Source organism: Chenopodium quinoa, unplaced genomic scaffold (assembly GCF_001683475.1).
Source record: "Chenopodium quinoa cultivar QQ74 unplaced genomic scaffold, ASM168347v1, whole genome shotgun sequence".
Classification (NCBI taxonomy): Eukaryota; Viridiplantae; Streptophyta; class Magnoliopsida; order Caryophyllales; family Amaranthaceae; genus Chenopodium; species Chenopodium quinoa.
Window position 1 is genome coordinate 2,424,092 of NW_018742381.1, and position 26,991 is coordinate 2,451,082.

General features: G+C 34.7%; 4 protein-coding genes across 6 annotated transcripts; 1 reads left to right on the forward strand and 3 right to left on the reverse strand.

Annotated features, from left to right (window-relative positions):
• Positions 1-381: 381 nt before the first annotated feature.
• LOC110698587 lies at positions 382-1,683 on the reverse strand. The gene is made up of 4 exons (XM_021876049.1): positions 1,314-1,683; positions 1,154-1,215; positions 748-865; positions 382-655 (listed from the first exon to the last, which is right to left on the reverse strand). Exons 1-4 carry the CDS (start codon positions 1,550-1,552, stop codon positions 577-579), a joined length of 498 nt encoding a protein of 165 aa, XP_021731741.1. The 5' UTR covers positions 1,553-1,683; the 3' UTR covers positions 382-576.
• Positions 1,684-3,598: 1,915 nt separating this feature from the next.
• LOC110698597 (probable beta-1,4-xylosyltransferase IRX10L) lies at positions 3,599-10,128 on the reverse strand. Its single transcript, XM_021876059.1, has 4 exons — positions 9,854-10,128; positions 4,843-5,231; positions 4,438-4,679; positions 3,599-4,311 (listed from the first exon to the last, which is right to left on the reverse strand). The coding sequence occupies exons 1-4, from the start codon at positions 9,960-9,962 to the stop codon at positions 3,798-3,800; spliced, it is 1,254 nt and encodes a 417-aa protein (XP_021731751.1). The 5' UTR covers positions 9,963-10,128; the 3' UTR covers positions 3,599-3,797.
• A 2,985-nt stretch (positions 10,129-13,113) lies between these two features.
• On the reverse strand, positions 13,114-15,930 carry LOC110698619. Of its 2 annotated transcripts, none has more exons than XM_021876088.1 (2): positions 15,840-15,930; positions 13,114-14,104 (listed from the first exon to the last, which is right to left on the reverse strand). In XM_021876088.1, exon 2 carries the CDS (start codon positions 13,977-13,979, stop codon positions 13,494-13,496), a length of 486 nt encoding a protein of 161 aa, XP_021731780.1. In that variant the 5' UTR covers positions 13,980-14,104; positions 15,840-15,930; the 3' UTR covers positions 13,114-13,493. The 2 variants fall into 2 exon arrangements, with proteins under 2 accessions (XP_021731780.1, XP_021731788.1); XM_021876096.1 differs by having other exon boundaries at positions 13,114-14,099; positions 15,840-15,929.
• On the forward strand, positions 14,845-17,878 carry LOC110698607 (random slug protein 5-like). Of its 2 annotated transcripts, none has more exons than XM_021876069.1 (6): positions 14,845-15,312; positions 15,728-15,995; positions 16,115-16,151; positions 16,349-16,454; positions 17,235-17,345; positions 17,458-17,878. In XM_021876069.1, exons 1-6 carry the CDS (start codon positions 15,190-15,192, stop codon positions 17,572-17,574), a joined length of 762 nt encoding a protein of 253 aa, XP_021731761.1. In that variant the 5' UTR covers positions 14,845-15,189; the 3' UTR covers positions 17,575-17,878. The 2 variants fall into 2 exon arrangements, with proteins under 2 accessions (XP_021731761.1, XP_021731769.1); XM_021876077.1 differs by having other exon boundaries at positions 14,850-15,312; positions 15,731-15,995.
• The last annotated feature ends 9,113 nt before the right edge of the window (positions 17,879-26,991 follow it).

A 26,991-nucleotide genomic window follows, 5' to 3' on the forward strand; every position in this document is an offset into this window, starting at 1 on the left:
TTATTTGCATGACCTTGTCAGCTCTTGAGGGCCAGTACTGATCAAAATATTAGATTTTTAGGAAAGTCAGGTTGAAATTATGACAAACTATTGAGAGCATAGTTTGACATGTAGTTTTGTAGAAGACTGATTGAGTGACTGCTGGATGCAAGGATTATCACAATAGTTGATGCTGCTGATATGTTTGAGTATTTGACCAACGTGATTGAAGAGATTGGATGAATGTTAAGCTAAGTACATAGGAAACAACTAGTATGTGGTAAAACATCAAAGCTGAAGCACTGAAGCACCTCAGATGATACTGTGTGTTTCCTGCTGTCAGTATTCTCCATCATCAGTTAAACTAATTCGTCAAATAACCAGAAAACTTAAAAACAGGAATGAGGACATTGAGATGATATAGAATATGATATCAATATGCTTTCATCATGTTTATGCTTCAATATTTCTCACTAGTACAATTATACAAAAAGAATTAAGAGTAGCAGTATCGATGTTAAAAGAGATCACTACCCTCACAAGTACAGGGTGATGAGAAAAAAAGCTATGTTGAGTACAAAACTTCAATTAAAGACCTTAATAGGTGTTGTTCAGGTAGAAGTATATTCCACCAAGTATTGCGATTCCAACAACAATGGCAATAGGCAATGCTCGTCTACAAAATAGAAGTAAAAAACATCAAAACTTTTATAATGTAATAGACCCACAGTTTTGTAGCATCACAGAATCAAATTGTATTGAACTTACCCAATGGCTTCTTTTTTTTTAATCTGTTCTTTCCTTGCTTTTCGAACATCTTTGTCATTTACATTTTTGGTTACAGGCGGGTCATATGCCCTGAATCTGCGCTTTGGAGCTCCACACACTGCACAAGTTTCCTATCTGAGTTAAAACTACGATCTCTGGGATCATTACAGATTGCTATGCAATATACTAATATTGCATCTGTTCGATACTTCGAATATAAATATTTGAAACTTGTTTATTAATATGAAAAAATTGTCAATCTGTCTTTGTTTCGCAATTATGTAGTCTGATTGAATGACCAATTGAAGCCATACATTTTACTGCAATAATTTATCTTTTTAGCTGATAAAAAAAAAATTGTATAATTCTGATGCAGTGGAATGAAACTGTTGGGTATCTGACTTACCAGGACAGAAGTAATTGTCAGGTAATTTCTCGAAAGGTTTGCGAGGATCATTGTAAATGTACCTGTATACCAATCAGTTGATCCAATAAAGTCACTAAAAAGATGCAAAAGACTAAAAAAACAGAGGATAGCATAGTCAAACAGAAAGAGTAACTCATACCCACAATCGCGGCATATATAGGCCTGTTTGGAAGCAACACGCATAGATAACTTAGGGGCAGCAGTAACATTAACACCGGGGAGACGGAGGGAGGAAGACAAGAAAGATGATCGTAACGCAAAGCGATCAGCAGCGCGTCTAAGGCCGATGCTGGTGCCTGCAGGAGGCACCAGTGCAGAAGGTATAGTCCATGACTTGGTAGAAGTTGCTTGTTGCTGCAACTGTAATGTCATTGCCATGAATTTTTAATCAAGTAATGCAAGAAAAGAAAGGAGGGGAGTGAAGATAAAGGGAGATTGTAGAAGGGATTGTGGTAGGAGTTGAAAGCGTGGCATACTCACTCCCCACATGCCCTCATTTCTTTTCATTGCTTTCCTTATCTTCTTGTACAGGAGAATCCAAGTGTGTTACTTTTTCCCCTTCTAAAAATAAATAAATATATTATAAAATCAAATAAAAGAAACAAAAAGTGCTAGTTGCTTTTGTTTTGTTTTTGTATATATTTTTTTCTCTTCATTTATATTAGTGTTGTGTATTTGGACAACATTCAAATGCAAAATAAGCACTTAAATAATTGCGATAACCATTTATACTTAGTGTTGAAGGATTCGTCAAAAAAACATATTATTGTACTAATTAGTACTACCTGTTTTTTACCATTGTTAATTACACACAAATTAAGACGACGATAACATGTTAATAAGGTGAGTAGTTGTAAGAATTTTTATTTTTTGAAAATAAGTAGGTGTAAGAAAGAAAGTGGGAAATTAATAGAAAATGAGTAGATATGTGTAAATGTTGCAAGGTATGGAAGGTAAAAGTTGTCATTTTTTTTTTGGTCAAATTAATTAAAATACTGCAAAGTGTGAGGAGCTTTTAGAGGAGCAATTCTCAGGGTATAGTATCTATAGTTCTTATGGAATGAAGGGAAGGTATTTTTGGTAATTTTCTTGTTGATTGAAGAGAAAGAGAAAAGTAGTAGCCCCCATCTTACACATTGTCAGGTGGTGTTAGAAATGAATTTTAATAAATAAAAGAAAAGGGTAAATGAAAAATCAATTGTACAGTAAAAAATAGGATTGCTAGAGGAGAGAGAAAACATAAGGGTTTTATAGAGTAAAAGGTCGACGAAAATTGCAATTCGAAGGTGACGATTTGAAGGTTGCGAACACCAGTTTGTGATTTGAGCTACGGTGATTTCGAAGAGTAGTCCGCTCTTTTGGGTGACCTACTATGATCGTCCAACGAACGCCGGGAGGAGGTTAATAAGTTAATGGAGGCATGGAATAAAGGGCACGGGAAATTATTTACCTCAATACATTCCAATTTGTAAATATTTTTGTGGTTGAAAAAATATGTGAAGGTGATGCTGCTAGTACGTGATGTTAGTACTTTACGTTTAGGCACTATCTTTTGCTGTTTCGGTGGTACTATTTCAGATCATGTTGATATACCATAATATGGTCCGATGATTTTGTTAGTACGTATGTCTTGGGTACATACCAATAGAGTGGCTATTGGTTTGCACTTTGACTATAGATATACCACACTTTTATAAACTATATTATTGTAAAAAGTGAATGATATTTTCCTATTAAGGAATTATTACTATTATATGCATGTTCATACATTACAACAATTGCGGATGCAAAATATTTGTCATAAGGATGTTGAGGTTCCACCGTTCGACAAGGCCTTTGGCTTTTATATGAAACGTACATCGACGTCCTACTAGGTTGACATCGTGACAAGTAGTATTTTCCCAAAATCTATTATACTTATTACTAATTACACCTCATTAACAATCTACTAATTTAGAGTAGGACTAAATTGAATAACACAAGGAAACTTCAACGGAGAGAGTAATTATAGTAACTATGTTATGTAATTGGTACTTTACTAAATTTGGCTTGATCTAGTGGTGGAGAGTAGTTTATGAAGCTTTAGGTACTCAACTACAGTATCCCACTAGAGCACATGGGATTTTCCATTTCCCGTTACCCTCCTTTCTTCGTCGTATACTAGAGGCTCACTTAACCTACCACGATTGGCCAATCAAGCAGATGATCCATCCCATTACCTTCTGATTGAAATGATATGTGATAAGACTTTGTAGTTCTAACATTGAGAATATTGAGAACTCGATGTATAGGGCAACAAGCAGCCAAGCAGGCTTTTAAGTGTAAATACAATACATTACACCATTGTACCGAAAATTGATGTTTCACACTAAAAATGGAGCATGATAAGATTCAAATCTAAGCAACTTTCCTTGAGAGACCAAATACCACATCGCAAAAATAAAGCCATTAATGCTGCAAAATTACAGAATGATCTCATTTTGTATTGGCAAAAAGAAGTTAACAGTTTTACACTAAATGAATGGATATATCATTTACAACAGCAAACAAATGCCCACCTCTAGAAGTATTATCTTCATGGGGAAAAATGTTCGGCCACCTGAAATTTTCTACCCAGTACCATCTACCAAGGCTTAAGGTCACCCACAGGTCCTGCAGTCCAGTTCAAAACCTTCTCCCCAGGTTTCAAGAAAACGTTTTGGTTGTGTGGCAATTTACGTGCAAGTCCATTCAATATTTGATGAAAAGCGTCACCAGGTTGAGCAGGTGTAGGGAAAAGCATAGCTTGTTTAACTGAAGGGTTAGCAAGTAACCTTTGTTTCCTCAAGATAACTTCCGGAGGGATTGAAGTAAGTATTGTATCCAAATTCGGCACATCCTTCTCATCCACAAACAATCCAATTTCTTCCCATGGGATGGCATCTGCAAATGGAAGAACGATATCATCTGCTATAATGACAGGAATGCACCCAAATATAACAGCTTCAACCAATCTTGGACTCCAAGGTGCCCAGCCTAGAGGGCACAAGCAAAAAACAGCTCTTTGCATATCCTCATAGTATGTTGTTGGATGCTCTGTTGAGATGTCGAAAAGTGGGTTGTCCTTGAAGTTTTCCCAAACAGCTGCTCTAGCACCTCTGTATAATAAGAAAGTAAGATATAATCAGCATAAGTTGTTCTCAAGTCCATTAGAGCTTAAGCAGAAATATTTTCTTCTCCAACTTTCTTATCTTCTATGAAAGAGAGAGAGAGAGAGAGCAAACCTAGCATAGTAACCTCCTTCGGGGTCATTTCCGACATCATAAAAGAGACCTCGGAAGTAAACAAAGATGGAGCGAGGTGTATCTGGAGGGATTAAATGAGCTTGCATTTTCTGTGGAGGAGCATATGGAGGAATGGTGATTGCGCCCTCCTTCAGGCATACATGATTTCGCTGACCAAAAGTCTGAACCAAAGTAGCACGTTGGAGCAAAGGAAGAATGCCTCTTTCGATTGCTTTTTCTTCCTGCATAATAAAAATATGACATCAACAAAAAGGAAAAATAAATAGAAGAAATGCTTGTAAAAATATTGTTCCCTTCTGAACCATTTCTTACAGACCCTTTTTTTATTTGGTTCTACTGTTACTTTCTGAGGTGGTAGAAAAATGAGTTCAATATTTTTCTAACCTGGTAATGGAAGCAAGCACCAAAATCATGAGGTACCACAAAAAAATGATCTGCTCCTTCTGTCCTGTTCCAATAAGGCCAATTTGATGAAATAAGCTGTACAGCACTTCTCATCATGCGTGGGGATTTAAATGGCAGCGGAAGACCATTTGGTGTCAAATCACAAGTGCTATACACTGGGGTGTAAAACCAATCAGCTTCTTCAGGATTAAGGGTTCGGACCGGGCTAGCAAGAAGAAACCGGTGCATAAATATCTCAGCTGCAAACATGTGGGTAAGGCATCTTGGATCCTTCTGCAAGATCTTTTTGTTGTATTTGCTTGGAAGCTCATAAACAAAAACTTTCAGTCTGCCAACAGGGTTATCATCCAGGACATCACCAGCACTACCTGAAATATGAAGTAAATGTCAAGAACAATCAGCAAGGCAGGAAATATGTTCCTTCTTTGTGTTATCACTGAAAATTCTGGAATAATGGATATACTTCGTATAATTTAGCAATTCAGATTATTGGAATAAGTATCATTTGTATGGTTGGATTTGGCTTTTTTTTTTTGGGCACGTATATTTTATATATTTTATTAGTATGGACTCGAATTTCAAATTTTTGGGTCATGAACATTGAACAAGCATTGTTGGATCTAAACTTGTAATTCTCCAACCCCAACCCAATCCACTTGATCTGACCATCTACATGAAAGGTAATATTAGAGAGAAATTTATTTATCTTGACCTTCAAGGAACGATCCTCACATGAACTCCACATCTTATGTAAAACACTTTGATTGTCAGAAATAAGCATGGTTTATACTTTGTTTCAGTGTATTTCTGGTTTTTCTTCCCCCTCTTATGCTCATTAAATCCTTTGCTCAGATAATTTGTGAAGTCTAAGGAAGTGTTAACTGTCAAGTGGGCACAAAGCTTTTGTAAGCAAGAGCAATGTAACAAAAACTGCAAATGGAAGGACTTGGAAGGTATTTGACTGAGTTGGGCCTCTTAAATCAAATGCTTAAGCCTAGAAGATCATCTATTCATTTCAAACCCCTAAATAACAGTTTTTAGCTGAATAAAGGATATTTTTTGCTTATCCATATTTTTGTATTAAAAAAGAGTTTGGACAGGAGACATATTTATTTGCATAATCTTTCTTACTTTCATACGAAGTAAGTTTTTTGGACTAATAGCTTCCATATCCTCAACAAGTTGATACATCTAAGGAGAAGTAAAAAATCCATATACAAGTCTTTGTCCCTTAGCAAAATTCACAATTCCTTCAACAAATCGCTCCACCTTGGTACACAAGTGGATCCAGCAAGGAGCAATCTAATCGTGATTCTGAATATGGTTTTTTCTTTTCTTTTTTTTTTCTTTGTTTTTTTTACCCTTTCTATTTGTGTAACATGAGCCAGGCCGCTGGGACTCGTGAACGTGTTCAACTCGCCTTTTTATGGAAAAAAGATTAATGATTTTGGTCAAAATAAAGGGCCAGATTATCATTTCCAAATATCGAGGATCTTACCTGACTACTTAAGGTAAAATGAAGAGTCTGAGTAACATGAAACACATATGAGTAATTGACATAATTACTCAAGACGATTAGAAACTATGAAAGATAAGTTCATGAGACATAATTAACACTTCATTTCAATATTACTACTTCCTTAGTCCCACAAAGGCTTACCCATTCTTAGGGCACACGATGTTAGGAGAAATTTGATGATGGGGTTTTGTTGAGAAAAGATATGAAAACTAAATAATATTAGTGGGCAGTTGTTTTTTTTATTTTTTATTTATTAAGGAAAGAGGAAGTAATTGCGTTTAGGAGAATAAAGAATGAAAATTGATTAAGAGAGGTCATAGAAATAATATGATAATGAGATCCACTTCAAATAAGGAAGTGAATAAGGTAATCGAGACAAACAAAAATGGAAATATGGGTAAAGCTTTACGGAATGGAGGGAATTATTTTTAGAAAAATTATTGACATTCTTGTACTGCAAGTTGCATCAATGATTTCTAATAAGAATAAGTTATTCTATTTTAATTAATTAACATTGCAAAAATCCTTACTAAAGTTAGCACACAAAGAAAATGGTTGTACCAGACCACAAATATTCCCTTAAAACCATCGTTACTCTAAGAGCATGTTTGGTAAGAGTATTTTTTTATTTTTTTTATTGGAAATGGATTGAATATATCATTACTATTATCGAGTGTCTGGTTATAAGGTTCGGATAATAATTACCATTACAATGGTTTCCACTTACTTTTTACCTCTTTAAAACCTAAGGTATCAATTAACATTGCCATCCTCAAACACCAAAATTCCAGCTTTTCTCTCACTCTCAACAATTTCACTTTCTTTCTCCTCCTCTCTCATCTTGCAAGTGATTTCTTTCCATTAGATAACCCAAACAAGCTTTCCATTAGATAACCCAAACAAGAAGAAATAGAGTTAAGTCTAAGTGACTCCTTTCCATATAAAACCAAGAGTTTAATGATTCATTTCCCCCTTCTTATTTGTTTCCTTTCTATTCCATTTCCAATGCTTGTACCAAATACCCCCTAAATCTACAATGAATTGGTTAAACTAATACATTGTTTTCAGTTTAAACCTATAAGAAGTAAAAGTTCAGATTATAGGTTATAAAATCAGTTCCATGGTCAAGCCCAAAACCAACACATAATCCCCAAAAGCAACATTTTCTTTTATTCCTTTGAACCAATCGATATGGTCGAATGGCCAGTTTCTTGAAAATACCTCATTTATTTAGACTTTGAGTATTCAAGATGCACTTAGTATTCCTAAAATGATAACTCAATCAACGCCCACTTACTACAAGTCTACAAGTGTGTAACTTCTAGGAATTATTAAAAAAGAATAGGCATAAAGGTCTAAACAGCTCGACAACTCATCAGAACAATTCCTATTCCTATTGTAAGTATACTAGGCTATCAAGTATCAACCACGGGAACAGTGACATAAAGTATTAACATTAATATTATTCCATTACATCTAGATAGTTCCTGCACCCATTGCAGAGTAGCTATTTTGCAATAGATCCTTGCAACCTTGATCCTCTATGAATATAGAAGTTGTTTACAATAGATCCTTGAGACCCTGATCCTCTATGAAAATAGAAGTTGTTTTCAATAGATCCTTGAGACCTTGATCCAAAGAGTAATGATAATTTGCTATTCACAACATATGAAAGGGGTAGCTAGTTTAATGAGTCATTGCATACCATAATGAGCATATTTACACTTCTTTCCACAAGTAGCACACTAACTTTATAGAGTGATAAAGACAAAACAATGTAATTTGCTTGTTAGCTTGGAGAATAACCAAAAGATTTCACCAAAACATACTGCTTGTGACAGCTTCGCCTCAGAGACTAAGACTAAGAGATTATTGATGAAATGGAACATGTCAAAACAACGAATCTATCATAGTTTCAATGTTTTCAATATCTAACAACTGACAAGTGACAACCAAATAGTACAGCAACCCAAAAAAAAAATACACCTAAGAATTAAAGACCGCATTTGTCGCAACACAATTGTTTAGATCTTATCTCTATGCTATTCTTTCCTTATTTCGGTCTCTGCCTGTTATGCCTCCTGCCTCTCTTCCCCTCTTTTCTCTTCTGCATCAGTTCTAACAACTGTAACACCGTCACAGTGATAAGTACTTCATAATGACTAACACTTCTTTAGCCATCCTTCCCTTTTCTCTACAGAAACCATTATCCCCCTAGAATCTGACCACATGGTAATACTTATGTCCTCCAAACTTTCCACATTTGACAACAGAAACAAAGCATGGGCACAGAAAACCGGCATCTGTAATATCAGCAGAGAACCCCACTTAACTTAGGATGACTTTAGATCCTCATCATTTAAGTCATCAAACAATAGGCAAACAACTTATATCAATTCAATAATGCAAAATATACAAGTTTAGAAGGGTCTTCATTGATAGCAATGGTTCAAACAATCGATTAAGTAAATGGTAGGAGCTCTTCATTTTAGTTGCCTTTGCAATTATTCAGATCCCTACTCAACGAGCAAGTTCATCTTTCACACAATTAATCCAAATGTAAACCCAAAAGCAACTGCTATCCAAAATAAATAGTAACTAAAAAACCCATGACAGTATTCCAAATTCACCAAATTTGTCCTCTATAAACCAAATATCATGTTTAGATGTGCTTGTTTGCTATGCATCTGGACTGCAAAGAAAAAGTCACTCCGTATGACCGTATCTTCCAATAAAATGTAAATAGGGGGTTTTAGTTTTTGAGTTTGGCACCACCATATTTAATGCAGAATCCAGAATTCCAGATTTTCCATTTTGTAAGACAAGGATTATTTTTTGCTATGGGCATACCCACTTAAAATGGCTATTTCAGTCCAATCAGCTGTGTCACTACCACGTCCATGATCTTTCTAACACGAGGATTAAGGATTCAAAATAGATACTAGTACGTAGTATGATTACTTCTAGAGTTCTAGGAGTTCACAAGAGACTAAATTAAACATATTGGTAAAATATAACACCATTTGTTATCGAAATCATATCAAACGTTTATGTAAGAACATCAGAAGAATGTCATCAATTAAGCAAAACTCCAAACACTAAAACATCAAAATCACATTCAAAATCAAGAACAAAATCAATCTAATACGAAATAACTTATTGAAACTTTCATTTGCTCACCCAACTCCACAAGCAACAATTCCCCTAAATCCGCCTCAAAAATGCGGGGAAATAAGAACATTTTCAACATCTAGTCATACTAATCCAACAAAAACCAGGGTACTGAAAAAAATCCCAAAAGTAAGCAAAATAATCAACCAAAATCAGAAATTCACCAAAAACAAGAAAACCCAACTTCACAAAGACCCTAGAAACACATAGATTATACTTCAAATCTAGTAATCAACACACATTCCATTATTTCAAACAAACAATTACACACCCAAATACTAAAATCAAAGGAAATCTAACCTGAAATGCGCTCTGTCGGATGAGGCTGAGACATCCTCTTTGCATCAATTCTCACCCCAGAAAACGAAATTACAGCAATCAGAAACAAACCCAACTTCCAAATCTCCATTTTTACTCTTCTTAACAAAATCAAACTTCTGGGTTACGAAACAAACTGGAAAATCAACTAAATCTCATCAAATTATTGTAATTTCGAAGAGAAAAATTGGGTATTTGAAGCTGAAATTGTTGGATAGGAAGTCTACTTCATACACCAAAGCTTTCCCTTTGGAATTGTTTGCTGGGATTGCAAGGGAAGACGATAGTATCGTTGTCTGATGAAGCTGAGATGGGTGCAGTAAATTGAAATAGCTTATAATAGTTGCCTTTTTGCAAGAATATTGTTTTCAGTAAATTTGAATAGTGTAGATTGGTCGATAAAGAGTCAACTTCATGTACCAAAATCTTTCTTACAACCTGTTTCTCGGCTCTTAGTTTTACAGTCTCATTATTTACATTCCTTTTCTTTCGCCGACCACCTCGCCCATGGTAAATTAGCGTATATGTACGCGGTACGCGTCTACGCGATGTATGTGTGAAATTTCATTTGCATGACTAAGAGGTGACCAAAGAGCAGTCCGAGCCAGGCCGAGGGTAGAATTCGGCTCGATTGATCAAGCCGGGTTGGGTCGAGCCAAGGTTCGAGCCAAAAATGCTAAACTCATGAAATTAGATCAGGTCTAACGGGCTTTTCAAATCAGGTCATAAAAACAAAAAAAAAAAAAAAAAAACTTAAAAATGCATACTCAAGGCCCGCATGAAAATTAAAAAAAATCGTCCATGATAGGCCCAACCCGACTTCAGCTAAATTTTTTTGCCCAAACCTCGCCCAAAATTGGGTCAACATGATCAACTTTAGCATTACGACCTTATGTCTAATTAAAAAATATACATATAATGTGGTCTTTAAGGTATTTTTATATTTATATTATAAATTAAATTTATATAAAGATTACGATTGGTTGATTAGTTAACACTTGTGTTTTATATGTTGTTTGAGGGATAAGTAAATTAAGCACCTAGCTAAAAGTAATTTTTGGATATTTATATTGTGAAACTTTTTATATGATCTTTTAAATAGATGGATTTGTGATTTTGGTTTAGCTAAATGATCAGTAAAATATGAAATATTGTACATATATACTATCCATTTTAAATTGGATTTGGAACATTAGATCTTTAGTTTACTAATCTCCCCTTCTTTAAATGTTAGCTCATTGTCACGTGCTAACAGTTTTCCTAATCCTCTGGCAGAATAAGTCTTATAAGGCAACTTCCTTTGCATGTGTGCCTATACTACTGTTATATGTTTTGGGTGCAGATTTGTATCATTGGGTGTTGTTATCCTCACTTATAGCTATTTATAATGATTGTTGCACGTTGGAGAAGGCTGGTCTGGAACAAGCCACGGGATTCAGGCATTGCATGGGCGATCTGTGCTTGTCCAGTACCAAGTGGTATTAGAGCGAGTTGACTTATTAACATCGTTCAGGGGGACAAGGTTTAGTTCACCATGTCTGGCACGAATATAAAGGGCATCTGAAACTCGTCGTGTAGGGGGCATCGGGAGTGATTGGTGGAGAACTATATTGGTTGAAGTAGTGGTGAGGTAACAATGAGAATAGGCAAGCGAGCTCGGTGAATGAACGCCTCTCGACGAGATTGAGGGTATGTTCGTGATAGCTACATAGAGGGACCTAACTCAAGGGAATATTTTTGAGTGCCTAGGGAAGGACGAAGTGTAGAAAATGGTGAAGCATCAACAAGAAATGGTGTCAAAGAGGATTTGTCTTTTCGTGCTTAAGTAGGGGATGCGTTGTGCCGGCATATAACTTCATCGTTAGGCAAGCGTGTTAAAAACATGTCATCACTTTCTGGTGGTATGTTGTTGTGCTGGGAAGCAATGTGGACCGAGCATCCCAGCGCCACAATAAGGGCTTTTTTGGCTTATGTGGGGGAGTTTGTCATGTGCTAACAATAGCTCCAACGCTCTGGCATAGCATTGCATGTCCCATATGAGGCAGCTCCCGATCCTTAGGCCTTGTGCCCATATTGATGCATGTGTCTGGTGCAAGTTATTGTTAGTGGGTGTTGTTATCTTCACTTATACTTCGTACTAGTTTACAATGCTTGTTGCAACCTTGGCAATTCAAATGCATGGGTGATCTACGCTCACTTTACCAAGGCAACAACTTGCATTAAATTATAAGAGTTTGTAAACTGATTTATTTTTTTGGCAAAATTGACCTCAACGCTCTGAAATATGGCTCGAGTGCACTCATCACCCTATACTTTGCGTAGTAGCTAAAACACCACAAACTAATGACTTGGGTGCAAAGCGTGCCTTTAGTAAGCTTTCCGGCCACCATTCTCGTCGGAGCCGGTGAATTAAATTTTTATCTTTCGATTTGCATGCCAAAAAATGTCCCGTTAAGGTTTTGGGGTTATTTTAGTCCTTAAGAGTCCAAATTGAGCTCGAAATAAGCAAAAAAAATAATGTAAATGACTTAACTCGGCTTAAAAAACAATGACACACTAATCGATATTTTCTAACACGCAAAACCAGTCATTTACGCTATTTTTTTTCTTATTCGGAGCTTAATTTGGATCCTTAAGGGTCAAAGTTACAAAACCTAATTCACCAGCTCTGGCGAGAATGGTGGTTGGAAAACTCACTAAAGGTATGCTATGCACCCAAGTCATTAGTTTGGGGTGTTTTAACTATTATGCAAAGTAAAGGGTGCTGGGTGTACTTAAAGCATAGTTCAGAGTGTTGAGGCTAATTTTTGCATTTTTTAATCTTTTAATTTTGACCTTTGACTAAAAGAAATACAACATACTTCCTTCGTCCCTTTTTTTGGCCCCATTGAAAAAATATGGGTCAAACTTTTAAAACTTTGACCAAGAATTCTTGTTAATCTATAAGTAATAATATATTCATGTGAGATCTTGTTATCTCATTGTCTAGTTTATTAATATCAAATTTTAATAATTTTTATGTATATAGAAATGGAAATATATATAAACATTTGAAGACGCGTCTTGAACAACGTAAAAACTTAAATGGGGCGAAAAATAAGGGACAGAGGGAATATTTGAAAATATAGATCATCCCTACATAAAACTTTAATCAATAGTCTTTATAATTTTTCTTATTATAATAAATAAAACTTGTTAAATTTACATATTTTATCCTATTTATAATAACCCCATTCGATCATAGCACAAGAAATAAAAATGTTATTGTAGCTTTTTTTTTATGGAAATTACATTATTGCAGCGGATACATCCTTCAATGTAGAAATATTTCCCTTACACATAGAAAATTAAATGAAACTTTTATATTCGTATGAGCATAAGTTGGATCAAAACATATATAAGTTAATCAATCTTTTTCTTATAAAATGTAAATTTTTTTTTTTTTTTTGAAATCAAGCTGTGAATTTCATTAAAGCAAATCAATTTCCGTCAGAGTCGTTAAACTTTGGGGGAAAACGGACCAAAAGATACAAATTCATTACAACCTCTAGCATCCCAACGAGCAACGTTATGAGCTAGATTATTATTACCCGCACGCTTGATATGGGACACACTAAATAGACTAATTGATATCTTCATAAAGCAAATAAATTGGAGAAAATCCTACAGCCTTAGAATTGATTGCCCGAACCACCCTCTCAGCATCACACTCGAGCTGCACCTGTGAATAGCCCAATCTTCTCGCCAGTAGCAAACCAAAGCGACACGCAGCAACTTCAGCAACCTCAACATCCCAGCCTCCCCCTTCTTTGCGAACAGCAGCAGCTAGCAGGGACCCCTGCTCAATTCTGAACACCACACCCAAGCCAGATTCAGCACCAAGGTGAGCGTCACAGTTAATCTTCACCACCCCTGCATCCGGACAATGCCACGAGTTTCCAGACCTGCTAGCCAGAGGGACAGCCCTGTTAAAAACCTTAGCAGCATACACATTGCTTTCCTGAACCAACTTAACCCACCCCTTCGCAACCTCCACCGCATTGAATGATGTCTGCTCAAAAACAGACATATTCCTGCAATGCCAAGAGGCCCACGCCAGAGAAGCCATTGATTAACGTAATGGAATCAAACCTCTAGCATCCCAACGAGTAACGTTATGAGCTAGATTTTTACCCGCACGCTTGATATGTTTCCAGACATGTCATGCTTTAGCGGTGCTTCAGTGCTTCTATGCTTTTCAAAATCAAGCATATATGCATAGTAATGGAATCAAAATTAGTAACGAGTGAATTAATACAAAGAGATTAGAAGAACCTAAAACATAATAATTGGAAGAACAATTTAACATATACAATGATAACTATTAGTATATCCTTAAATGTAGGATATATTATTGCTTGAAATGAATATTGAAATGGATTGTAATGTAAGGCCACCAAGGTGAAGTCCTACTATACATAATATGTTTTTTTAAAAAAACAAGTGGTGAATGAAGTCTTGCTATAGAGTATTCATACATAACCTATTAAAAAAAAAAAAGGTTATTAGTCGGTGAGCTTCCAATAAATTGGTTTCCATCTCTTCTCTAACAAGATTATGAAGTGTACATTACAATGTTGTGCACCACAAAATGATGATCCCCTCAGTAAGCACTAGATAGATTTCGGCGTTTTCAAATCTAATCTGATCTCAAAGCTTTACAAGATAATAACGAAATGATGTTTTACATACAACCCGTTTAATTTAATCGTAACACAAAACTAGTGACAAATCTCCCATCTTCTAGAATGAGTACAACTAGTCAACATCACCGATACAAAATCATACATGAATTATGCATTCCAAAATAAATGTAGTTAGATGATTGTCTTTCCACTTTCTAGTTACTCTCTTTAAACGCATTCAATTCAAAAACAACAAAATATTTTTTAGCCAACATGCAGCTCACGTTGTTGTCCCATTCATCAACCCATTCCAACTGGCCTACATACTCAATTACGCAAATTACTCATAAATTCTAGTAGTTGGTTATTTGAATGCCGAATTATAACATACTAACACTCTAACATTATAATAATTGTGTGCGTATTTTTTCAGGACCATATACTGCATATGTACTACATTCTAGAAATAATTCCGCTCATTTAATTTCGGTTGATACATAATTATTTGGTTAATCACGCTTCCCCCTCTTGTCACGTAATTGTTGTTGCATAAGCTTCTCGTCTACTTGAGTTAGAGAGAAAGATTATTACATAGACAACACGAATAAACTTCCAAACAAAAAAACCAAGAAAAAATAAAGGAAAGAGTCGCGAATGGAAGTAACCGGTGAAGGGAGTGATATCAAGGAAAGCATTCAAGGCAAGGAAAATACTGCAGAACAAGATAAATTGTCACAGATGAGAGCCTTACTCGAATGTCGTGATCCCTCTACTAAGGTTTCCTCCCTTTCAATTCTTAACTGTTTGTTACAAATATATATTTTTAGTTTTATATGTTCTGCATATAAATGGAAAAAGTACAAACACAATATTTAAACAGTACGAAAATGTCAAAAGCATTGGACTAAAATTATGTAATGTCTTCAAGTGTTTTACCTTCTTTTGATCAACGTAACAAAATTTTCGGTGTCCTCCATTTCTTCTGCTAATTACTAATAAGCGTTACTTTGATTGAGCAAGTAAGAAGGCGCTAAAAATGAATAGTTTGAGAATGTCTAATACACAAAGTTATGCATGAATATTTTCTTTATATATTTTTACTTGATCCAATAACATAAACAGCGTTACAAAATTAAATACTACGTATATTTCTCTTTAAAACTTAAGCTAAAAAAGTTTCTATAATGCACAGCAGGAGGTAGATGACATGACACTTAGAAGATTCTTAAGAGCACGCGATCTAGATGTGGAGAAGGCAGGGGCGATGTTCTTGAAGTATCTGAAATGGAGGAAAACATTCATACCTGATGGATATGTCTCAGAGGCAGAAATACAAAATGAACTTTCCCAAAACAAAGCTTTTGTAGGAGGTAATGATAAGAAAGGACGTCCTATATTAGTTGTATTGGCTCGTCGACACTTCCAAAACACCACACCTGGAGGCTCTGATGAATTCAAAAGTATGCTATCTCATCCTTTTCTTCACGCTAGATATATAGGCTCCCATATTCTACAGCTGCGCGCACCAGCTGCAGGAAATTCGGTGTTCTGATGACATGGTTTTCTGGTGGTTTTACAGGATTTGCTGCATATTTTCTTGACAAGATATGCACAAGGTTACTACAGCAAATTTGTTGACTTTGTGGTTTTTTTTTTTTGGTTGAGTAATTCTACTAGCTAGTGAATAATGTTTGAATTTATATTAGATAACCTGAAATATAAGGTTTATTGGTATATTTTGTGGTTAATGAGTGTCAAACATTGATGTTGAAAGCCTAACTAAATGTATCATTTGATCTAATTATTCAAACAGGATGCCCCTTGGACAGGAGAAATTTTGTGCTATTGGAGATCTTCAAGGATGGGGTTACTCGAACAGCGACATCCGTGGATATCTTGGGGCTCTCTCTATCTTACAGGTAAAACCAGTTTTTGTTCTGCTTTAGACAAATGGGATTAGTATTTTGACGGCCCCTTTCGTAGGTGGTAATATATGATCACAATATAGCCGTATGGCCTAATTTAATTCGGGGCTGCCCGAGTTTCTCTTCTTGAGAAACAAAATTGTTTCTCCAAGATGGCACAATGGTAAATAATATCAATAATTTTCATATTTTATATTTTTCTGCTGTATTTTTTTTTTCTGTACTTTTATTTCCCTGTTCTTCTCCTTCATCTTCCCTGTTTACCTCCGTCATCGAAATTCGCACATCATCATTGTTACTAGTTTCCTCCTCCATCTACTCATGCTTTCCTCCTCCATCCAACCACCATCTCCACCACTAAATTTCCAACGGCTTCGCCGCCGAATTAAACGAAAACCCTAAGAAAAAAATAGAGAAATTAGGGCATGGTTAACTCCAAACGGAAAAGGTTATCTTCATCCTCCATTGAAACTATTTCCCAAGCTTCGATTACTCCATTGAATCTGCATCCTCCTCCATTGAAGCTGTGAATATCTCCATTGAAGTTCTTCCATTCTTCTACAAAGTTACAATATTAACCCTAACTTATTTGTCGAAATTACAAGTTTACCCTCTTGAGATACAATCTTGTTAATCAATAAGAGAAACTTGTATTTACCCATTTCAACCATTTCATACGAATTGCGTTACCTAATTTTCATACAATTCAGTAACAAATTTAAATAGAAATTATTTCTGTTGAGTTTCTTGTTCATATGGAGAGTTTGTTTTCAGGATTGCTACCCAGAAAGATTAGGTAAGCTGTTCATAGTCCATGCACCAAGAATCTTTATGGCAGTATGGAAGATTATTTACCCATTCATCGACGATAACACCAAGACCAAAGTAAGTATTCCAAATCAAAAGTTTAAAAGTTCATCAACAGATGAATTTAGACTGATTTACAAGGCCAGATTTCATGACTGAAACCATAATCCATTTTCGCGGTTATTGACAGATAGTATTTGTGGAGAAACGGCAGCTAACACCAACTATGCTAGAAGATATCGACGAGAGTCAACTTCCTGATATATATGGAGGCAAACTGCCACTGAAGCCTATTCAGGTTGCCTGACAGTACAAAAATATAGCGTTTCAGAAGTAGAGCTCCAACAGTCCAACTGTTATCAATATTATTCATTTTTAATCCCTTTGAACGTACCATCTGACTATCTGAGCAGAAGTACATAATATTCTCTGAATTGGCAAGCTAAGCACTAGTAATTGAACGTACTACAGACATTATTTTCGCAACTTACGTAGTGTTATTTTATGTCATTATTTGACGAAACGGATTACCAGTATGACCTATATGTCTCATACTCGTGTTAGTGTAACATTTCCGTCACTTTACTATATGTCATATTTCTAATTTAGTACTTTCGTTTCTCAAAATTAAGACAACAATAGTTTGAGCAAATAAAAATTCAATTTTCAAAGGAGAATTATGGTACGTAGTCTAACTTAATCACACCCAATCACATGTGGTTGATTATTGAATGTGACAAGAGAAGGAGTACTAAAACTAAAATGAGCTGATTTCCTCAATTGAAAAAGATGTGTGACATGAATTTGATTATTTTCATATTCTCCTATAAACCAGGACTCCAAAACCTTACCTCTCCCCCTTTATAATCGCTACCGTGACAGATAGGCACTTACCATTATTAGCATTACCCAACCTCATTGGTTATCAAAGACACCGACAAAATTGTAGTCATTGTAAAAGCTTCCGTATTCAATAGTTATTTCAATTATTTGAGGATTTCACGTGTGCAAGTTATATCAGTATGTTTTCGATTAATTGAAAATTGTACAAGTTGTCATCAAATGGTTAAAAAGAAAACAAAAAATTAAAAATATACAAGCACAGAAAACTTCTAACAATTCCAGGAAACTGCTTGTTAGTGATATAAAAGTGGTTGGTAGAGTCCAATCAGTTTTGCTATATCAATTTTGGAAACAACCATATCTTTCACGCTAACATAAATACAAGTAGTTGGCAAAATCCGCCCAATTATGCTAGCTACTCCCGACGTCAAAACTTATTTGACACTTTTTTCCAGCTACTACTTCACCGTTGTATTATAATCACAATATTTTGACTTTTATTTTATTTATATTTATACTCTCTTAAGGTCTAAACCATATCTTAAGTTGTGATTAGGCAAAACACAACTTAAAACTCCAACTAACACTTCTTCCCATTTTATGTATATTTAATATTTTCACTTTTAGATTAATTGTACACCATATAATGAACATTTTTTTTTTACTATTGTATTACAACAATAAATATTTTTAATATTTGTAAAGGTTATTAAACCAACTTTAGTCTCAATGTATATTTTCAAGTTGTTAACTTTTTACAATTTTGTACTAATAATTAATTAAATATACGTGAGAAATGAGAGAGAATGTTGTCGATTTTAGTGTCCTTTGTGACCTAAATCACCTAATAACAAAATTTACATACCCCTTAACAATAAGGGTATGAAATTTAATTAGTGAGTTTATTTCAAAAATTATGGAGTAACATAGCAGATAAATATTACTACTAAAGTCATATAAAAAACTAGATGAACTCCGTGCGATATACGGTTGTTTGTATTTTCTTAAAACATATATTTTTTTTGTATGTATGTGATAAAATTAGTTATTTTATACGTTATACGTAGTATATCATTTAATAATTTTATTCATTATATATTTAGATAAAATTCCTAATATTAAAAGATAATATTTTATATTTAATTAATTTAAACATTAAAATCTCATTCACCAATTTTGCTTGTGTGGCATTTGTATTATTAATTTTAAGAGAAATTATAAATCTCTTATTTAATTGGTTATAACTAAAATTTATAATCCTACATGGCGCATTAAGAAATTTTAATCCTATGTGGCTCTCTAAGAACTCGGGAAAAAACTCCCCGTTATATATACTAGCTTTGTGCCCTGGAAATGCCCAAATGGTTGATAAAAGTTTAGGATAAATTTTTTGGATTGAATGTTAAATGCCGTTATATAGTCCTTTTTGATAATGCAGGATATTTAGACAAACAGAACTGAAATTATATTTTATTGAACTGAAATTATTTTTACTAAATTGAAAGTATTTTTACCGAAACTAAAATTATTTTTTCTAATTAAAATTTATTTTCACTTATTCTCTATTATTTTTGTAAATAAATTAAATATATTATAAATGAATCTTATTGTAAAGAACTTTTTAAAACAAATTTTATGATAGAAATAATACCGCGTTATAAGATATTTATTAAAAGTTATGATTAATATATATGAAATATTATTTAGAAGTATATCGATAATAAAACTCTATACAACATTTTTATCTATAAAAATCTATCCAAACTTTGCTTACTTAGTATCATATGTGTAACAATAAAACCTATTTGTCGCCTATGTGGCGTGACATTGGAGAAAAACTGGAATACCAAGTGTCGTTTTCTCGTGGCCTGGCTGCGAGACCGACTTTATTTATTAGTGATATGTGATGTTCTATGCCTGTGAATGGTTTGTGCCCGGGCGATGCCCAAATTGTTGATAAAATTTAAGTATAAACTAATTTTCTTGATTGTTAAATACGGTCCTACAATCCCTTTTTTGTTGATGTAGGATAATGCCGTATTGCTTATTTAATTAAATAATAGAGTACTTTTTGTAGTTTTGTTTGTGAATTGATATCTATGTTGTTATTGACTTGAAATTATTTTTATCGAACTTAAATTGTTTTTTTTACTAATCCTCTATTTTTTTAAATAAATTAAATATATTATAAATGGATTTTATTTTAAAGAACTTTTTAAAACGAATTTTATGATGGAAATAGAATCGAGTTATATGATATTTATTACTACATCTGTTTCATATTTTTTGCAACTTTGGAATATTTTATATTTCACAAATAATATCCCAAAGTTGGAAAAAATATGAAACGGAGGAAGTAAAAGTTATGATTAATTTTGTATATATGAAATATTAGAACTTTAGAACTATATCCATAATACAACTCTAGTTTTGTGCCTAGACAATGCCCAGATTGTTTATAAAATTTTAGAATAAAATTTTGGCTTGGATGTTAAATATAGACATACAATCCCTTTGATAATGCAAGATATTTAGACCTACGATATCATATAATAGTGTACTTTTTTAGTTTTGTTTGTAAATAGATATCTATGTTATTATGGACTTGAAATTATTGTTATTGAACTTAAATTATTCTTACTGAACTGAAAGTCTTTTTACCAAATCAAAATTATTTTTACCAATTCAAACTTATTTTTATTGATTCTCTATTATATTTTTAACTAAATTACATATATAATAAATGGATCTTATTTTAAAGAACTTTTTGAAACGAATTTTATGATGGAAATAAAACCGAGTTATACGATATTTATTAAAAGTTATGATTAATTTGTATATATGAAATATTAGAAGTATAGTGATAATAAAACTCTATACAACAATTTTATCTTAAAAATTTTTTATGATTAATTGTGTCAAAAAAATTTTATCTTAAAAAATCTATCCAAGAATTGCTTACTTAGCATCATATGTGTCACAATAATACCTATTTATCTCCTACGTGGCGCGACACTTGGCAAAAAACTGGAATGCCAAGTGTCACTGTCTCGTGGTCTGGCTGCGAGACCGGCTTAATTTTTTAGTGATATGATACTAGATGCAGACCGTGCGATGCACGGTTTGTTTGTATTTTTAAAATAAATACTTTTTGTATTTATGTGATAAAATTTGTTATTTCACAGAGCCTTTTTAGTGCAGCAGGCCACACCGTGTGGCCAGCTGCCAACTCAGCAAAAATAACGAGATTTGATGGGCATAACGGGATTTGCTTTCATGCGCTTTTCTTTCCAATAAAAACAAACTGAAATAACGGACAATGAAAAAAATTAACGAAGTTCACACACTTATTAAAAAAGCGCGCTAACTCGTCAATTCCTATAAAAGCGCATTGACATACTACTCTTAAAAAGGACTAACACACACTACTTTCTTAAAAAAAAAAAAAAAAAAAAAAAAAAAAAAAAAAAAAAAAAACAAAAACCTAAAACTCTCAAAAAGCACACTAACATACTACTCTTAAAAAACACACTGACACACCACTTTATTAAAACACACTTTGACCCATACCCTAAAAGCTAATAAAAAATGCTTCGACACACTACATTAGACCACTATCAGCAGTGAGGAAAAAAAAAACCTCTCAATCTCTCTCTACCCACTTTCTCACTCCTCCCATACAATTTCTCTCATCAAATGTTTTTTTCACTACATCAATGAGGAGAAAAAAAAACCTCTCATCACTTTTTCCTCCACTATTTACTATACCCCACCATAATACACATCATCTTTTTATTTTATCTTTATTTTGAAATAATATTTATACTACATATTTAATTTTCCAATACAATTAAAATATGTGAAAATAATTTATTTTTTAATTACGTTTAAAAATAATTTAATAAAAATGTATAATTTAATAACAATTTATAAGTTTTATATTTACTTTTCAATTACGTTTAAAAATAATATAACTCAAAGAAATTGGGAAAAGAAGAAAATTTGTAGTATTTATGGGTTTTTTGAAAGTATATCAAAATATATCAAAATGCATGTCTATTTATAGAAAAAAAAAAATCTATCCGTTGGTGAATTTTTTTTTTTTTTTTTTTTTTTTTATAATTACAACGGTTATATTTACCTTACAAAAATATAACCGTTGTAATAAAAGCAAAAAAATCTGATTGGTTGGAAGGACAAAGCCTGACGCGTGTCGCATCCCCATTGGCTGGGTCTGACGCGCGTCAGGCCAGTGCCCCCTTATTTTTTTTTCCCTTTTTGCCCCTCAAAACGGCGTCGTTTCGCCCTTCTTTAAGGCAAAACGACGTCGTTTTGCAAGCCAGAAAGGAAAAAAAAAGGAAAGCAGCGTGTACATGTGGGGCCCACCGGTTACTGTTCACGAGTATTTCCCCTCAACTCTTGTGCGTTTTCCATAGCTCTCAACGGTGAGGGTTTTTTCCCTCACTAACGTAATGCTCGGGTATTTTTTTTACACCTTTATTTTTACTCGTGAGGGCTTTTTTCCTCACTGCCGGGAGTGCTCTTAATTGCACAAAAGCACACACTTTCTTATTTATTTCACGAATCACTCACAAATCTCTCAATTAAAATGAATTAGAAATATCCCATGTATAATAACTAACCAAAACCCCTTATATAACTAAGTAATCATTTTAAAATAATCGAGTAACCCTTATCACTAAGAAACCCCTGTATCATTAAGCAAGTAACCCCTATATCACTAATTCGCAAATAATCAAGCAACCTCAATTCGGCAATTTCGATCCAATTTAGTCGTGAGAGCGCAATTTACATGCGCGGGAGCATACAAGACTAAGCAACAATTGCAATTTCAGGCAGTAACTCTGTGCGCCCTTTAATTTGTGTGGTGTCTTTGCGGGCGCGCAAATCTGGGTTTAATCACGAGCTTTGCACGTGATTATTAAAGAAGATCGAACGGTCTTGATTTGATGCTCCATGATAGACGATGGTGATGAACGGTGGTGATTGAATTATGAAGCCTCATGGTGATGCGTTTTGACGAAGAGTAAGAGCAGCAAATCGAAGAAGATGACAACCGTTTGGCTTTGGGGGATTTATTTTGAGTTTTATCATTTTTGTTTTCCTATTATTTATTTTTATTTCCTCTGTACTTTCTTTTATTTTTCTTTTATTTTCTTTTTACTTTCTTTCTTTCTTTATTATTTTTCCCCTATTTTATTTTCTATTTTTCTACCTTAGTATAAATACCCATTTTTAGGTCTAAACAATGATTGGACCTCTTAATGAGATATTTTTAGCTCTCTCTCTGTTTAGTTTTTAGGGTTAGCTTTAGGAGTAGTTTTATAGAGAGAGAAAGTGAGGAAATCAATGGTGGATTTTGGTTGTTGAAGATTTAAGAACACCACTTGTATTGAAGATTTCCAACATCAATCAATGAGCAATTTCTTACCTTCTCTTCTCTATTTTAATTATTGTTTTTGATTATTGCTTTAGTTGTTAGTATTGCTTGTTAATCATGTTGATGCTTGTTAATTTGTTGATTAATCTTGTGATTAGCATGATTAGTGAGTGTTCCCCAACTAAGGGGATGGTTGTGGTGGAGTTAGATCTTGAGCATGTTTTAGGGTTTCAAATTGATTTGTTTGTGATTAAAATGCTTTGTTTTCGGGATTTGTTAAACATCGCCCGCAAATTACCATATAAAGCCCACAAATTAGACTTGATATGACAATTATGCCCATTTTCTAAAATTGAACAAATCTCGATCTAAAAAATGTGGGGCCGTACTGGCTCGCCGGGGGAGACCGGAGGGCAGGCCGGAGATGTGGGGGACGCCGGAGGTACGTCGTCGTTGACGGAAAACGAGGTAAAGCACCGTTAAAATTCACGTTGTACGTAATGGCGTCTGAAAGAGGTGGTCGTGCAGTGGCGCAGGCGCCTAGGTTGGACGCCAGTACCGTAGCATGGACGTCCAAGCCAAACGCCAGAACCACCGCACCGGCGTCCAGCCCTGACGCCAGAACCACCACACAGGCGTCCTGGCCAGGCGCCAGTCCAGTGGCTGTGGCGGCCCTGCTGTTTTTTTTTTATTATTATTATTTTTTATTTTTTTTTTAAATTTGAAAAATCGAAAATGTATTAAAAAAAATTCGAAATTGTTTTATATTTGAAAATTTGAAATGGGTTTTTTTAAAATTAAGTTTGAAAATTCGAAATGGCTTTTTTTAAAATTAAGTTTGAAAATTCGAAATGGTTTTTTTTTTTAAAATTAAGTTTGAAAATTCGAAATGGTTTTTTTTAAAAATTAAGTTTGAAAATTCAGAATGGTTTTTTTTTTTAAATGAAGTTTGAAAAATCGAAATTGTATTAAAAAAAAATTGGAAATGGTTTTTTTTTATTTAAAATTAAAAATTCAAAACGGTTTTTTTTTTTTAAATTAAGTTTAATAATTTAATGTTTTTATTGATGATGTGAGTAGATTTGTGTTAATGTATATTATTATGCTTTAATTGTTTATGTGTATGAAAACTTTTATAAATGATTGTGTTTTAAATTTGTATGTGTATGAATAATATTATACATAATTATGTTTTTAATTTTGTGTTAATTCTGTGTAAATATAGAAATTAAATGTATTATCCGTTAAATGTAGAAATGAAATTTACAAATTAAAAATGTAGATATTAATTATGTGTTAATGTTGTGTTAAATGTATTAATTTAAGCTTGAATTAATATTTATTATAAGATATAATTGATGCAGGATTATGGTGGAGACGGAAATGATTACTGTGGGATATTTGGACATGATGGTCCATTCGAAGATGCTCAACAAGCGATTGATTGGGCAAAACAGGTTGCAATTACAGCTGGATTTTGCTTGGTAGTAGTAACTCATAAATCTCAACAGGATGGTAGAATGGATCGCATTTTGAGATGCGACCGTTATCGCAAAAGAGAAGAAAGAGATTTTCGTACAGCCACTCGGTTTGATACAAAGGGGAAAGGTTGTGGGTATGAGTTCAGAGTTAAGGTTCGACAACTACGGAGTCGTGACGGTTGGGAAGTGATTGGTTACTCTAAATGGGGGTATCACAACCATGAGATGATAGTATATGAAGAAGGTCATCGACAGCTGAGTGGCTTAAGTCCTGCTGCGAAACTAGTTGTGAAAGAAATGAGTGATGCTCAAGTCAAGCCTGCTAAAATATTAGCATCTGTGTTAGAGAAATTTCCAGAAGACCATCCAAACCGAAGACACATCTACAACGTCAGACAACAACTCAGGTTTGAACGGTCAGAGGGAAGGAACCCTATACAGCAGCTGCTACACCAGGCACAATCACGTGGTTACCTGTTCTGGTTTAATTCTTATGAAGATACAGCGGAGGTGACTCATCTTTTCCTTGTGCATCCTGATTGTGCTGATATGATCAAGTCTTGGCCATTTGTGATTTTGATCGACTCAACGTACAAGACAAACAAGTACAAGTTCCCACTGGTTGAGATCATGGGGATGACTCCAACGAACCAGAACTTTCTGATTGGTCATGCAATCATCAAGGATGAGACGGCTCCAAGTTATTATTGGGTCTTGGAGAAGCTGAGAAACTACATCGGGCCTAATGTTCATCCAGCAGCCATCGTCAGTGACTGTGAGGGAGGTCTCTTTGCCCCCATTAGGGAGTTGTTTCCAGAGTCGAAGCACTTGTTGTGCACATGGCACATCAACAACTGCGTGAAAGTGAAAGCCTACAACCTTTTCAACAAGAATTTGGAAATGGCAGAGAGATTGGTGAATGGTAAGTGGCGGAAGATCCTACAGGCTACCACAGAGGCAGTGTATGAGCGAGAATTGGCTAACTTCAGGGATTCGTACCAGTGGTGTCTGGCACTGGTGGACTATGTGATGCAGCAACGGGTCCCTCACAAGGAAAAGTTTGTCAAATATTGGACAAGCCAAGTACTTCATTTCGGGAACACTATAACATGTAGAGTTGAGAGCGCTCATAGAGCTACCAAGGACTGGATTGATTCTTCGACCGCTGCTTTGGATACACTGTTCGATAGACTTAACAAGTCAATTGAAACTCAGAAGAACGACATCAGGAACTCTCTAGAGTACTCCAGACGACGACATGGTACAATGTATAGCCATTTCATATTTAAGATTCTCCATGGTCGTGTGTCACACTACTGCTTGGGGTTGATTCTGACTGAGCTGAACAGGATGAGGGACTTGGCTAATGAAGTGTATGCTCGGTGCGGGTGTGCTATTTCAGTAACTCATGGATTACCTTGCACATGCACCATTCACCGCGTTATTACAGAAGAAAGGGCGTCGTTGCATGTTGATCAGGTTCATTCATACTCATAGACGCTCGTTATTGGTGAGCATGCAGATACTCAAATGGTCGACCGTGAACAGGAGGAGTTGGAGCAGTTTCGTTTGATGTACGACCGAGTGTCCTCCAGTCATCCTTCTATTATTCGTGACGCTACTCATGTACTTCATGACATGTTCAACACGTCTACCTTAGATTATGAGGAACCCGAAGGAGTTGACCGTCCTCGAGGTCGCCAACGGCGGAACAGGAGTGTGTTTGAGTACATTCGTGGTCTTGGTCGTGGTCGTGGTCGTGGTCGGACATCGTCATCTAGTCGTAGTCATTCTTCATCGTCTGTGAATATGCCCCTGAGAACTGGTACGGTTGGTTTTTTTACATTGCACATTGTTTTTTAGGTTACTTCTGCCTTGTTAACTGTGTTTAATTATATGGTGAATAGGAAGAAACGATATTTATCAGTTTCCGTACAAGGAAAGGATACCTAACATCATCATGCCGTACTTGGAAGGGTGGAATGATGTAGTCGGAGAT

Coding starts and splice junctions, on each gene's coding strand:
- LOC110698587 (XM_021876049.1), bottom strand. CDS start 1,552: ATGGCAATGACATTACAGTTGCAGCAACAAGCAACTTCTACCAAGTCA. Junction 866..1,153: donor TGACAATTACTTCTGTCCTG/GTAAGTCAGATA, acceptor AAACTTGTGCAG/TGTGTGGAGCTCCAAAGCGC. Junction 656..747: donor AAAAAAAAAGAAGCCATTGG/GTAAGTTCAATA, acceptor TCTATTTTGTAG/ACGAGCATTGCCTATTGCCA.
- LOC110698597 (XM_021876059.1), bottom strand. CDS start 9,962: ATGGAGATTTGGAAGTTGGGTTTGTTTCTGATTGCTGTAATTTCGTTT. Junction 5,232..9,853: donor TCCGACAGAGCGCATTTCAG/GTTAGATTTCCT, acceptor TTCATATTTCAG/GTAGTGCTGGTGATGTCCTG. Junction 4,680..4,842: donor GTGCTTGCTTCCATTACCAG/GTTAGAAAAATA, acceptor TTTATTATGCAG/GAAGAAAAAGCAATCGAAAG.
- LOC110698619 (XM_021876088.1), bottom strand. CDS start 13,979: ATGGCTTCTCTGGCGTGGGCCTCTTGGCATTGCAGGAATATGTCTGTT.
- LOC110698607 (XM_021876069.1), top strand. CDS start 15,190: ATGGAAGTAACCGGTGAAGGGAGTGATATCAAGGAAAGCATTCAAGGC. Junction 16,455..17,234: donor GGGCTCTCTCTATCTTACAG/GTAAAACCAGTT, acceptor GTTTGTTTTCAG/GATTGCTACCCAGAAAGATT. Junction 17,346..17,457: donor ACGATAACACCAAGACCAAA/GTAAGTATTCCA, acceptor GGTTATTGACAG/ATAGTATTTGTGGAGAAACG.